This window comes from Arvicanthis niloticus, chromosome 30, assembly GCF_011762505.2.
Source record: "Arvicanthis niloticus isolate mArvNil1 chromosome 30, mArvNil1.pat.X, whole genome shotgun sequence".
Classification (NCBI taxonomy): Eukaryota; Metazoa; Chordata; class Mammalia; order Rodentia; family Muridae; genus Arvicanthis; species Arvicanthis niloticus.
The window spans coordinates 19,692,420-19,707,806 of record NC_133438.1 but is presented as its reverse complement, the minus strand read 5'-3'; the positions used below and the strand labels follow the sequence as shown (position 1 = coordinate 19,707,806).

Below are 15,387 nucleotides of genomic sequence, written 5' to 3'. Positions count from 1 at the left end.
TCTCTTCCCAGCTTGCTTTGTCATGCTGTTCCATCGAAGCAGTAGAAACACACACACACACACACACACACACACACACACACACACACACACACACACGTCCATATACTTGGACGGAGTAGTACAGAGAGCAACAGTGTGCTTACCTGTACTCTTATCTGTATTTTGGTCCGATCTCCCCTTATTTGTTATTCTATTTATTCTTATCTATATTTTGGTCCAATCTCCCCTTGTTATTCGATTTGGTTTTTGTTTGTTTTGTTTTTTAAAATCAGGCAAGAGTTTCTTTCTGAAACGTGGTAACGTGTACATAAACTACTAGGGAACCTAATGTGCCCTTAATACGAGTACGGAGCATCTGGAATACAGGAATGTTATGTTCAAAGACCAACAAGCTAAGCAAGACTTGAGGTTAACAGGACCATGGCCGGAACATAAAAGGATCGGTGTCGGGGTGGAAGGGGTCGCGGGTAAAGGGATTCAACGGAAAGCTGACCTTGACCTATTCCTCTGGTGTGTAGGCAGACGTCACCAAACCCAAGAAATCAAATGCGGATGGATGGAATCCTCCTAAATCAGCAGCAGAACTCTGAATTGCACCTCCCCATCCCTGCCTCCTCCCAGAAGAGGAAAGACTGAAGGAAGTGGATAGGGTGAGGATGTGCCTTGCTTGATGAGCAGGCATCGCTAGGTGCCCCAGCTGAGGAACGTCAACAGCCAGGGATGCAAACTGTGCAGTTACCATCTGTGGGTGGGGGTGCTTTCTCTTTCTCTCCCCGGCACCTCAGATTCTCCCAGCTGTCTCTTCCCTCCCATGGTCCTAAGTGGGATGCCCTTCTATCCCATCACTTTCCAATTCTTTCCCTAGGTCCCTCCCAGTTTGCACTTCAACTCTCTTCCCCCCTCTCCCCCTTTCCCTCTACCAGGCTGGGTCCCCTTTTCTCCGCTTCTTCCTGGAAGCTCTTCGCTTTCCCGCCTTCTTAACCCAGACTTCGGGGACAAAATTGGATGCACGGTGGCCGCAGGTGGATGCCTGGAGAGAGGCTCGGGAGTCTCCTGGTAGGACCCAGCGCCAGCGGGGGCGGGGACAGCGGGCGGGCGCGGCCAGCCCCGGGGCGGTCCCAGATTGGGTTCCCGGGTCTTAGCCCCGCAGCGGCTGCAGCCCAGGTGCGGTGGGACGGGAGGATGTGCGGCTGGCCGCTGCTAGTGCTGTGGGCGCTGCTCCCCGCGACGGCTGCGGGGAGCTCGGGCCGCTCGTACCCGCACCGCGTGGTCCTCGACCCCGAAGGCAAGTACTGGCTGCACTGGGGCCGCCAGGGCGAGCGGCTGGCCTTCCGCCTGGAGGTGCGCACGACCGGTTACGTGGGCTTCGGCTTCTCGCCCACGGGGTCCATGGCCGCGGCAGACATCGTGGTGGGTGGCGTGGCCAACGGGCGGCCCTACCTCCAGGTAAGCTTGGGTCCCGAAGGGATTCCTGTGTTGGGATCGCCCCAAGAGCGCGATGGGCAGCGGAGTCCACCCAAAAACGCGAGGCTGACACCGGTCCGCGCAGCAGAACCCTTCTCACCTTCTTTGCCATCTTTTGCCCCAGGGTCATCTGAGCCTGCCCTCTGGTCCCTACCTATGTCATTTGCAGTTTTCACCCAGGGAAGTTTCCCTCCTCGGAAAGCTCGCATCCTGGTGCTCCGCTTAACAGACCTTCACGCACACACAGGCCACACATTCCCCTCTACCTCTCAAGAAAAAAAAAGACCACAACTTTGAAGACCTAACCGGTCAGATCTGCTTGGAAGGGCAGGGTGCACTTGCCTGTCTACGGTTGGGATTCGCAGAGAGTTGGTTTTGGAAGCACCCCAGGAGCAGGGCCAACATTTAATAGACCAGGCACAAGATGAATGAAGGGCCCTGAAAAGTTGCTTAAGGAAGTTTTGTTATTGACAGCTGTCGAGGAAGCCAGGTTTAGCGACCCCAGCACATCCCAGAGTGTCCGAGCAAGCAAAACCCTCTGTTCAGGGTTTTCCACTTTAACAGACAACAAAGTTCATCCGATTCTCTCACTGCCCATTAGCTCTAGGGGAGAGAGTTCTGGTGGATGCTACCTGATATACAGGCATCTTTATATGTAGGGAATTCTGTAGCTCAGCTTCCTGGACATTGAACAACAATAGTAGATATACATACTTTCATACAGGCCAGCTTCCATCCAAGAACGCAGGCCTTTGCTAAGAAGCCTCATGAAGGCCGGGCGGTGGTGGCGCACGCCTTTAATCCCAGCATTTGGGAGGCAGAGGCAGGTGGATTTCTGAGTTCGAGGCCAGCCTGGTCTACAGAGTGAGTTCCAGGATAGCCAGGGCTACACAGAGAAACCCTGTCTCGAAAAACAAAAACAAAAACAAACAAACAAAAAAACAAAACAAAACAAAAAGCCTCATGAAAACTTCTGAGATTGTCTCCTCTTGGGCAGCATAAAAATGTCCCTTGGGAATTTCAACATGTATGGCTGAACACTTTCTCCAGTCTTCTAAGATGGGGTTTTCACAGCATTCTGACTGAGGTGCTATCATATTTTAGCCCCAGTTCTGACACTGAGGTATTTGGCAATTAAAATTTCCGAGCCACCCTATTGTGTGTTTACTTCTCAAAAAGTTACCATTTCCTCTCCATATAAGTGCTGTGCACCTCTGATAGAATAAAGCTTTTGGGGGTTCGCTCTGCTGACTTCTCCTACGTGTCACTTTTCTGATGCTGCATCATCTCTCAGATATGGAATCTGTTGGCTGAAGACTTGATCCCAGTCATCAACCAACTAGCTTACTCTCCCTTGATCTGTGGAAGATGCTCCCCTATTTTAATACCCATTGCAACCAAAAAATTTTTAAAGCTGTTTTTGTAGAGTCTTATGAACCTTGCACAGCCTACAGAAGTGGGCATGAGGCATCTTGCTGTGGTAACAACAATAGGGTGGGTGGGAAGCACTCTGAATTTTCCAACTAGCTTCTTGCAGCAGCCGAACTTTCATTTCTCTGATGGATTCCTGTCCTTCCCCTGTTCTTTGCCCCTTTGACACAACAACTCCACCCCCATCGGAACCATTTAGCAACTGTGAGTGCCCATTCGAGGCTAGTAATCCCCTGTATGAATGCCCAGTTTGTGTGAGGGAGAGAAGAGAGCATCATTGTCAGATGTGCTCTCGATTTGCACAAAAATGGATTCTCCCTTCCTATGGGGGTAGACATCACCAGTGAATGGAGTCCGACACATATGTCATCGTTTGTGGTGGCCTTGCTTGTCGGCCCATTCAAAAACTGAAGCTTTTCTGTGGGGAGCAGTGAGGAGCATCTGGGTCATTGCTGCTGGGCCCCCTCACTGAGGAAGTTCCTGCAAGAGATCTGAAATCACAAAAAAACAGGGGGCATTCTTTGTGGTTAACTATGTGCTTCTTTTTAAACACACCCCAGCCAACTGCAACAAAGCAACATTGGCAAAGCACACTGAACGTGTGCAAGCCCGACACAGCTCGACTGCAGCTTCGTTAAGAGATATTTATAAATCCTGGGATGATGCCTCCCACCCCCAACAACCAGATGAGGCAGGGACCTTTCCAAGCTTCTTGCTCTCAGTATTGCTAAACAAGGAGACAAGTCCCACTGCTGAAATACAAGATGACAGTGCTCAGCTGTAAGCTGTGTGCCTCTCCTGGCAAGAGTAGGAGGTTTCATAATTAGCCTGGAGAAACAAGCCGACCTCAAAGCCAAGGAAACAACGCACCTGAATTGACAAACAGAGTCCACAGCTTTGGGCTACCAGAGGCAGATTCTGGCAATCTTGGAAAGAGATGCCAGAGTCCACTTCAAAGAAAATGAATGGTGCCTGATTGATTCATAGTTTGTAAAGGGGTGCTGTTAAAGTTACTCATAAAAGAGATGAATTCATTACACAGTACTGTGTTTCTGGGAATGTTTGATCCATGTGTAGTAACAATAATAATAATAATAACTGTGCATACAGATGTCCCACAATGCTTTGCTGTAATGGATATTAATCACTAGTAAAGAACTTTCAAATAGAACCTTCAAGTACACACAACTATTTTCTTTAGGAAGTTTCTTCCAAATTTCTCTCTCTCTATTTGTCTCTGTTCTCTGTCTGTCTGTGCCTGTCTCTCAGTCTATCTCTGTCTGTCTCTGTCTGTCTGTCTGTCTGTCTCTCTCTCTTTGTGTGTGTGTGTGTGTAAAACTATCTTGTTCCAAACCTGAGAGAAATAAGTCACAGAATGGGTTATGTGTAACATGACTAAAAAATGTAACATATAAAGCATAACTTCTTTCACATCCAGACTTTTCTGTTTGTTTGTTTTGTTTTTTTTTTTTTTTGAGCAGGATCTCTCAATGTAGTCCTGGCTGAACTGCAATTCACTATGTAGATCAGGATGGCTTTGAACTCCTATAGATCCACCTGCCTCTGCCTTTCAAGTGCTGGGGTTATAAAGGAGTGGGTCACTACACCCAGCTTCAAAACTGTATCTTGTTTTTTTTAACTTGCTAAACTCTAGGGTCAAAATATCTGTTTGAAGACCAGCATAGAGCAAACATATGAGCAAAGTAATTGTAGGGTGTTGGTTCAATACACTGCTTGCTGCCATTTCTGATGACCTGAGTTTAGTGTCTGGAACCTGCTTGGAGGAAAGAGATAACTCTGGAAAGTTGTCCTCTGGTCTATACATGCCATGTGTACACACACCTCTCCTCTTCCCCAGTAAAAATGTAACAAAAGTATAACTTTATTAACTTTACTCCCAGGATCATCAGTTTGATTGCTGTATACAATCAATGGTTTATTAAGAAGGTATGGTTTGTTCACTGATGAGCCTAAAGTTATGAGGTCTTTCCACTGCTTTTGCAGGCTAAATGTTGGTGGTTTGTGTATTTAATCATTACCCCATCAGAGTTTGATGGCTTCCTTTCAAACTTCTTACCCCTTTCTTGCCCTCCTCATGTTGTAAGAGAAGAGTAGGCCTTGGGTAACTGTTAAGTAGCTTTTGGGGGCTTACAGCTAAATCAGCCTTCATAAAAACATATTCTAGTTTCCTTTCTAAATAACAAGAGTACATGTACACTGTGAATTATGCCTCTTACTATATTTATTCTACTAGAAATGTCACAGACATGTACCTCTCATTTTCATAAGTCTTTTAGATGTGCTGATCATGTAACTCTCAAATGGTCCTTCTGGGGCCAATATCTTAGGTGGAAACTCTGGGCTCTGGGTTACTCATCATGGAAATCACCTGTGGTTTCCATACAATGACTTCAGTGAAGGGCTCACCTATAGGAAGACGATGCTGAAATGTTCAATCACCCATTCAGGCAATATTAATTGACAGAAAACAAGTGCCCTAGGTGTTGAGGATTGTCTTTGGTGGTTGACAACAGTGTTTCCAACCCAGGCGCCATATACTAGGAAGAAGGTGCTCCATGTGAATAAAAGACTCCGAGACCTTGAATGTAGGAAACTATTTACTCTGAGAAAAGATAATGCATTGCCCTTTGTTGTAAGGAGTTTCTGAACCACATGGGCTCTTTATCCATCTCAGTGTTGAGCACCACAATGGTCCATAACAGAGGGCGAGATTCATGTTATGGGAGACTACAGAGCTGTGATAAGATGCCAGATAATTGAGAATTAGGAAGGATATCATCTAGTTCCACCTCAAAAAATAAGTGATTTGATCCCCTTTTAAAATGTTCCCCGGTGACTGGGGACATTATCAGTTGGTAAAGTAGTTGCTTTGCCAACAGAAGGACTTGAGTCTGTTCCTCAGAACCCACGTGAAAAAAACCAGGCATGGTATCAAACTTGTAACCCACTGCTCTGGAGAAGTGGAAATAAAATAGTCCCCGAGGTTTGCTGGCCAGTCAGCCTAGCCTAGCCTGTGAGCACTAGCCTCCAGTGTAAGAGCTTGTCTCAGAACTGAGGTAGACACTCCTGAGGAATGACAGTTGAGACTTTTCTCTGGCCTCCAGACACATGAGCACATTCTTGCAAAGGTACTTCTGCCACAGTTTCCAGTGCCTCAGTACCCACCCCTAACTGAAGAAGACCACATATGGAAACATATTACAGGTTCCTGAGGTAATTCTAGTATGAAGTCAAGTCTGCTAGTTACTGATTTTCTGTGGTCAGGCTCTGTGATGGAAATCATGGATCTTAACCTGCAGTGGCTTGGAAGATTCCAGGGAGAGAAGTTCATGGAAAGCCAGTTCACAGTGACCATTTGATGGGGTAATACCTGTGTGGCTGCTCAACAGTGTGTTTTAAGATGGAAACACACAGTGGTTGTTTTTAGCATGGGAACACTTCTGAGATGCATTTAATGAATTTGCATATAGTTGTAAGCCTTTCCCCAAATTTATATGCTGCAACAAGAGCAGCCATTTTTACCCTTTGAGTATAAATGTGCTTTAAAGTATGTTTAGCAAGGGGTCTTTCTCTCCTTCCCATAGTCCTCTTTGTAACTACACACCTTAGGCTGGCTTGTATTAGTTGTATTTCTAAGCAACAGTAATATCCACCCACACACAGTGTAAAAGGTAACAGTTATGTGTTGCTAGGCTACATTATTTATTTCATTATTAACCGAAGGCCTCAGGCCCCAGGTTATCCCCAGTCTATAATTCACCAAGAGAAGGGTTCTGATTAGAAATTTTTAATTAGATTTAAGAGTAATGCTTTTTTTTATATTTGAAAATACTCTTGTGTTTTTCATTACTTAAATAGACACCCTTTTCCTCCCTTCCCCATTCTTCGAGATCACTAATAAGCTGTAAGAATACCCTCAGGCTATCCTTGCAGAAGGAGCCTGAGAAGAGGCACAGGCGTGGTAGATAATTAGTATCTTATTAGGGCATGGATGGAACATTGTAGGTTGATGCCTGTGTCAGCACTGCCAAACCTCCCTGAGGTAGCAAGAACAAGTCCATGTTCTTGGCAGCATCCCAAGAAAGATGGCTGGGTAACTGGTGTGGATAAGACCAGGAGTCTTCTAGGCTGAGCCTCACCAATGCTTGCACTTAATTCTTGTGTGGCCCTTGGCAAACCCTTAACCCTCCCTAAGTGGCAGTTTCCTTCTGTGCAGAAGGGAGATTATGTTCTTTAGCTCGTGGGTTTTGCAAGGATTAAACAAAATAGGCATTGAAGCTCTTAGCAGAGAATGCTACTCACAGAACTTTATAATTGAGAGCTATGACTGTAATGATTCTGTAGTGAATTATGGGAACTTCCCAGCTTTTGAAAAGGCATCCACTAAGTATACAGATAGGGGGCTTAGCATGTGAGGAAGTCTGGGGACAAAGTGCAGGCAGTTGGGTGGTGACTGGACCATTAACGGCTGGAGACCAACTTATTTCCATAAACATAATTGATAGGATGTGACTGCATGTTCCTTTGTGTTTGAATTGCTGCTCTTGTGGGATACGACGGCCTTAAACAAATGGTGCACCTGAATGAGACGTTTAAGCACCTAGCAGGGCTTCTCATTCTACCCCTCTAGAAGATAGATTAAAAATATTGAATTAGAATCATAAATATTTGATATCCATACCCAAACATGAAATCAATGTGGCCACCTCGGGTTACAGATGAGGCCGTAAAAACAGCAGTGCACTAAAATAATGCGTGGAAACCAAAGGCTAAAAATCTGTTTAAAATATAAGTGAAAGTATCAATTTAGTTGAATAAAACTAACTGTATATGCACAATCTTGTAAAATTGTACTAAATCTGCTTCATGGGGTAAACGGCTTTGTAATTTAGTAGGTATGTTTCAGTTCACTGTAATGGGGCTGGTAGACAGAGGTTGTATTACCTAGTGATCCGAGCTGTTCTCATCAAAGGATTCAATAATGGCACAGTACTATGTCCCAGGAGGTTTACACCAAAAGGCCTTTCTCTAGGAAGAGCGTTTTCACAAGGCAAGTGGGTAAATGGCAGCGTTCTGAAGGTCAATGAAACTTCTGGAAATTTGGATATCCAAGAACAGACAAATATCTGGCAGTGTCTTCACAGAGCAAGAATGGTCGATCGTTATCATGTGCCGGACAGGCTTCCTTCAGAAACATGGAGAAACAGCACTTCTAATGCTCCAGAAAACTAAAGATCCAGTTGGCATATCTTAAGGGGAAGAAGAATACTATAGCTTAGTATCAGTCTTTGTGTCAGAGACACTAACATGGAATGGGTGGCCCTGTGAAGTTGTGAGGTCCTGAATGCCGTAGTTCAAGAGTTCAGCACCGTGTGTTTATCTCTTGGAGACATCTCCACGGGCCTGGAGCAAATGAAGTGTTTGCTGCACAAGCAGGAGGCCTGGCGCTTGATCTCCAGAACCAAGTAATCAGCTGAGGGAAGGGGACGCTGGAAGGATGCTGCGGCAAACCAGTCGAGTCACACTGGAGAGCTTTAGGGGTGGATGGCATCTGAGGAAGGACGGAGAAGCACGTACGCACCCCACGCCCAGACACAAACACATGCGCAAACATGTGCTAGGAAAGCTTTTGAGACGGAGCGTGCTTGGTGCCAGCCAAGACTGGATTTACCTCAGAAATAGTTTCCAGCAGTAACACAATGTTGAAGAGACCTCCACTCCACACATATACTCTCAGATAATCCATGAAATGAGCAGAGGAAGATTAAACTCCATGATACTTTTTAAAACGACAGTTTTTCCTGGTTTTTAATGTATGTATGATAGTTACAGTGTTACAGTGTCTTGAAAGAATCTCATCTTTAGCCCTTTAATAAACTTCAGTATCTTAAACTATATATAGTGGATATGTTCATCTTTAAATCTGAGAAATATAGAAATAAAATATTTATTTCTCAAAAGCAGAATTTGGAGGGTCTTGAGAGCACAGTTGTTGAGTTTCTGAGGCTTGTCTCCAATTGGCTTGTTGCTTTCACCTTTTTGGAAATACTTCCTGCCTCCTGACCTTCCCTCTCTGCTCAAACTGAGCCTGATTCATTTCAAACCAGTCTCCCTGCCAGCTTTCCCTATCTTAGTAAGTGGCAGTTTTTGCTAGATACAGTAAAAAGTAGGCTCAACAGTTCTTATTTTATTTTCCCCTTTCCTTTATCCATAATCGAAACCCTATCTTCAGGTCTGGGTGTCTTTCCTACCAGAATCTAAAATCTGCCCAATTCTCTTCGGCTGAACTAAAACCAGTAGGATTACTGACAGGTTTCTGTATCTCTTAGTCACGTCACGATATGTGGCCCTCCTCCTCTTCCTTCTCCACATAGTAGCCACAGTCTGTGAATACTTTTTTCATAGGCACACACACATGCACACACACACACACACACACACACACACTCAGGCACACGCACACACATATGCACACACATACAGATACACACACACATGCATGCACACACATGCACATACCCTTGTATGAGAGGAAGCAAGGAGGGAAAAGGCAGGAGAAAAGGAAAGGGAGGAGAGAGGAAAAGATGAGGGAGGAACCTAGAAACAAAGAAAATAACTGCTGTTCTGAAGATTTTTATTGCTGCTTGAATAAAATAGACCTAGACTCTTTAGGGAAGTCTTCTAAACTTTTTTTTAAATTAGAAGATGGGTTAGGAAGGAAGAGAAATAATGTTAATGATTGAAACTGAGATTTTTTTTTTCCCCACCAAAGCATATGGTTTGGATTGAAGAGCCTAACAATTAACTTTATCATATATGTCTCATAATTCTATAGATGACTTTACATGAAAAATGACATGAAATGAACAGGCGCTACTGACCTCGCGTGTGTCAGAGCGCAACGCTGTCAGAAAACCACGTTCCTTGTGTGGCACCTTAGAGAAGCACGGGCTCATATTTTGTAATCTCAATAGATATTTAATGACTATCACGAGACTAAGAGAAGTTTGCTTGACATTGTTTCCCAAGCACAGTCAAGTTCTATTTTGAGATTTCATTTTGATTTCTTGGTGCAGGCATTCCTTTTAAAAGTCATTGAAATGCGAAGACTTTGTCTATGCAGCCGGCCAGTACAGCTTTGTGCAGCCTCCAGATCATGGAGGTTGACAAATGCTTCTTTAACTCAACAGTATTTATTATACTGTCAATATCATAACACGGCTCTAACATCACAGAAGTTGGTATCATAAACAGAAATGTGTGATGTGATAGGCTTTGGGTATTAGGAGCAGAAGAGGCACTGCGGGCACCTGTTGGAGGAGATGTTGACAGACGGACGCGCTTTTCTCAAGACCTCCTGCAGCTGTGCTTAGACCCAGCTCCCCAAGCTGAAGCAGTCTATTCATATCTTTTATTACACCCACCAGAGTTGCTGCTTCATCCTGTTTAACGCAGCATCTGTCAAAGCTCTATTCTATAGAAGAGATTTCATTTCCGAGAGGAGGAAAAAGACTGACAACGAGCGAGAAGCAACTGAACATCTGTGTGATCATGTTTCTGAACAAGAGACCTTAGCAATCCTGTCAGCAAAGCTAGCTTTTGGGTACAGTTTATTACTTTGGAAATGGCAGCCAGTGTTCATGGTACCCTATGAAATAATTACTGTCAACTTCCTGTCAAATGCGGGTGCGGGGCAGCTTACTTTATTGTTGTTGCACTTCATGTTATTTTTTTTCAAAGTATAAAGTGTCGCAGGAGGGAATATTGTGTGAGGACATGCATCGGGAGGTATACATTCTGGAACACAGCTAGGGAAGATCTTCATTGTTGGGTTTAATTAACTCACTTTTGGGTGATATTTTATTTAGGAAAGTATGAACAAGGTCAGTGTATGATCAGTAAAATAGACCACAATCAAAACTGTAAGTCTATATGGATTTGGGCTGAGTGCCTGCGACAGAATCAATGGAGACCCACACAAATAAGGAAAAGTCAGGATAGCCATGCTTCATATCTGTTCCGCAGAGCCCAGCCAAGCCTGGCTTTTGTATGTCAGCGCTTCTGCTTGCACTGTTAGTGATGTCTGCGTGATTTCACCCGTAAACTCTTCCAGCTTCTGTGACAGTATGCTTCTCTCTAACCTCACCGGCTTCCTCGTGTGGCAAGATCCTATTTTAATGAATTAATAAAAAGTATATGTGTCTTTATGTGTGTATGTCTTTGTGTATGTACATGTGTGAGTGTGTGTATGTGTGTATATGTAGGTAGTATGTATATGCAAGGATGGGTGTGTGTGTTTGTATATGTGGGTGTGAGTGTGTGTTTGTGTATTTGTGTGTATGTGTGTTAGTGTGTAGTATGGAGGCATGTGTGTGAACATATAGTATGTATAGTATGTGTGTATGTCTCTGTGTGTGTTTGTGTGTGAAAGTGTATAGTATGTATGTGTGTAGTACCAGTGTGTGTGAATGAGTTTGTGAGTGTGTTTCAGTGTGTAAGTGTTCAGTGTGTGTGTGTGTAGAATTGGTGTGGTTCTGTATGAGTGTATGTGTTTCTGTGTATGAGTGTGTAATTTAGGTGTATGTACATGTGACGTACGAGTGTGTGATTTTGTGAGTGCATGTTTGTGTTAGTGTGTACTATGAATGTGTTATGCGTGTGTGTATGTAGTATGACAGTGTGTGTAGTGTGCATGTGTGTGTATATATGTATATATATATATAGTGTGTGTGTGTGTGCATGTGTGTGTGTGTAGTATGGGTATGTGTGGGTGGTGGTGATGGTGGTGTTTGTGTAGAGGCCAGAAGTGGACATCAGGTGTCTTGAGTCCTCTCCACTCTTTTAGACTGTTATTCCGAGTCTCTCACTGAATCCAACTCTAATGCTCACTGATTCTGCTAGGCTGGCCAGCCAATGAACGTGAGGGATCTGCTTATCTGTGCCCCTCACCCCTCATGGTGTTGGAGTTACAGTTACACATCACCACACCCGGCTTTCTTCACAGGTGTTAGGGATCCAAACAGGTTCTTCAGGCAGCAGATACTTACTGTTTGATCATCTCTCCAGCCACTTACTTTTAATTCATCTTAATTGAAACTTTTATCTGTTGCTATCTATGTTATATTTGCATAGATGATACAATTAACATGTTATAACGGCTTCAGCATTCTGCCATGATGATGCCTGTGCACTGTGAGTCACATTCCGGTGCTTATTTGAAGTCTCAGACCATCATGCACTGCAGGCAGATGGCTGACTAATGACTCCTCTTGCATGTGCAGTGCAGATGTGTGGCGTGGTTCCATGCGCTGTGTAGATCAGGGAGTAGTCAGGGCATCGTTTGGTTTAAGTATCAAGGAAGAAATAAGATATACAGTGAAAACAAACTGGGAACTTTAATGTCACAAGAATTATACAGTATCATTTTATCAATATCAACCTGTAGGTCATTTTATCCATATTTGAATTCTCAAGTGGTTAATGTTTTAGTATTCCAGTGTCATTTTCTTCTCTCTAGAGGACAATAATGCTCCTTTGATTAACAATCTCCACCCCAAAAGAGCACTTTGTCCTGATCTTAAGCTGTCAGTAAACAAACTCTTTAAACCTACCTGTTTTTTTTTTTTTTTTTTTTTAAGTTTAACCAATCTAACTCTCAACACTGTGTTTGCTTTCTTTTTCTTTTTCCTTCATTTTTCTAGTAAGAATGTCTGGAAGGTGTAAAGCTTGAGATGTTTTTTTTGTCCTTTTTTTCCCCTTTTCCTCCCTTAATTGCACCTGAAGATTTTCATAAATGTGCCATTTATGTTGTACAGCGCCTCACTGTAGAAGCTGGTTTGGCTCTTGTCCACACACTTCGTTGTGTTCCCCTAAGTTCGTTTCCTCTGCTACAAACACACACACACACACACACCCCAGATGTGTCTTTTTCTTCTTTCTTCTTTAAAATGTCCTCGCTGTGTAAAGCAGTCACCTCATAGACTCTCCCTGCTAGATTGTGAATTTAGTCTCCCAAGATACTTTTCATACAAGGGCTGAAAGATCATGACAGCATTTCAGAGTGTCACAGAAAGCTGAGCTCCCCAGAAGCTAATCCATTCCAGCATCTTCCACACCGGGTCTTAAAGATGTGTTTAATGATAAGATGTATCAATATAATATATTAGATCGCCTTTGGGTGGTTCCATTTAAAATATGCCTGACCATTTTTTTTGTTGTTGTTGTTGTTGTTTTTTTCAAGACAGGGTTTCTCTGTATAGCCCTGGCTGTCCTGGAACTCACTCTGTAGACCAGGCTGGCCTCGAACTCAGAAATCCGCCTGCCTCTGCCTCCCAAGTGCTGGGATTAAAGGCGTATGGCACCACTGCCCGGCTGCTTGACCATTTTAAATGTAGAAATATATATTTAGATTAAGAGGATTGGTTTTCCATCTCTTGGCAGTTGCCTCTGGCTTGAGATGATTCTCCAGTTTCTAGAAAGTATTACCTGTTACCTAGGATGCAAGGAGAAGAATAGAGATTCAGATAGGCAGCAAACTTTTCCTGTTGGGGTGATCAGTGTAAACGGTATAGAGAAATAGAACCATGAGTTTTGAAGTAAAGAAAGAGCTTCTGTGGGTGATGTTAGTGGAGAGAGAGGATCTCAGTTACAGAGACTGGAGAGATAGAAAGGAAGAGTGCAAACAAGGCAAACAGCTGATATTTAAATATTTAAAGGAAATAATGCTTAGTGGGTGTTGTGGTAAATCTCTTGCCCATAGGAAGTCCATAGAAGAAAAGACACAAGTCAATAAATATCAAATGAATGCTGCATGCCTAGATAGGGCAGATTTACCATTAAACTACACTATTCCCTGGCTAAGAGAGCTCTTATCAACTTGCGGTTTCCTAGGTCAAGGTCTTCTTCATCTTCTCTCCTTCCACCAACTGCCCACTGTAAATTTGCGGCAGGTTCTAGTATAGCTCTTGCCATATCTTTCCAGTCTTGGGGGATTATTCTATTTTTAATAGCCCAAGAAGTCAGAATTTGTTTAACAAATGGTGAGTGCATACCAAAATTAGTGACACTCTCCTTAAATTTTCTCAGATCTAACACATTCACAGGTTGCCATTCAAATTCCTCATAACCCTGTGGGTAAACAACGTTTGGAGGTCTTTTGTTGTACAGTAACCGGATAGACCAAGGTGTGTTTTCTAATAACTCTTGGTTGACTTTCTCTATTTACTTCTGTCTTAACCTCAGTATTTTCCTCAGCTGAAAATTTAAATTCCTCCCTTAAGGTTTGTATACATGCTTCATATGTTTCTTTATATTATAATTGTTTCCATTCCTCATTATTTTCTGTTTCTCCATCTGATCTGTGAGCTGTTGTATGCTCTGTTTGATCAACTTTTCTAGCTCCTGTCTCCCAGTTTCATTTTCATCTTTCTGTCTCTTATTCTGATCTATAATTTCTTGTGTCTTCAAGTGGGCATATATTAGTATTAATCATAACAACTGTAAAATGCTAGGTTAGGCTAAGTTTGAGGGAAACAGGGAACCTGGACTCTAGATTTTAGTATGTTGTAGTGCATGCCATTGAATAAAAAGCAGTGGAATACTGAGAGAAATGCAGTGACATCTCCAAGCAAACCTTGGCAGACTTATTTAATTGGGTCGGAAAGGAGTTGTTAAAATGAAATAGAACAAGGTGGATTGAGTTTTTCAAAGTCTGACTTGATAGGAGCAGAAGCTGTCTGTACAGAGAGGAGTCCTAGGGGAAAAGTTAAAAAAGATGAGAACTTTGAATTTGGGTAGCTGGAAGAGTGTCAGACTTGTTAAAGACAATCTGGAAAACATATGCACACACTGGGGGTGGAAATACAAGGTTCAAGTTAGATTCATTGCACTTGAAGTAGTCAAATGGGCTTTGGTGATATTGATTAAAAGATGGCAATTCTGAAGCCATTCCTGAGGGGCTGGGAGGACTCAATAGTGCCAGAAAGCAATGGGGAATAAATTAGACCTCTAACAGTGGCTACGCACCTTGCTTCAGTGTTGTTTGCAGATGGGAAAATGGTTCCATCTCATTGATTTGCTGTCCATCTCTCACGCTGCAGCAGACCCTGGAGTCTAGTGTGTGTGCAGGTTACAGTTGTTACCCACTGCTGGAATGTGACATGAATAAAGGCTGGTTAGACTCTGTTGTCAGTTATCCGAGGTATTCTTCCGTTAAAAGACCCTGCGGATCTAGAGCTTGGATGTCCACTTCTACACATTTGGTAAACCTCACCAAATGTCACTCCAGCACTGCTCTCAGATGTAGCTTTTCTTGTGTTGTGTTTTCTGAGTCTAGCCCAATCAATTCTTCAGACGTAATTTAGTGTCAGTTACAGTCATCAAAGTTATGTTATGCTATGTATACTCTAACACAACATGATCTTTTTCAAAAATAAAATACATTAGAATTTGAAACACATAATTAAACTA

General features: G+C 43.3%; 1 protein-coding gene across 1 annotated transcript in view; it reads left to right on the top strand.

Moving 5' to 3' along the window:
* The first annotated feature begins 1,133 nt into the window (after positions 1 to 1,133).
* Positions 1,134 to 15,387, top strand: part of Moxd1 (monooxygenase DBH like 1) — an 82,978-nt gene continuing 68,724 nt past the window's right edge. Inside the window, exon 1 of the mRNA XM_076928031.1 lies at positions 1,134 to 1,449. Coding sequence (XP_076784146.1) covers positions 1,186 to 1,449 — 264 coding nt within the window. The 5' untranslated portion in view covers positions 1,134 to 1,185. The remainder of the gene's footprint in view (positions 1,450 to 15,387) is intronic.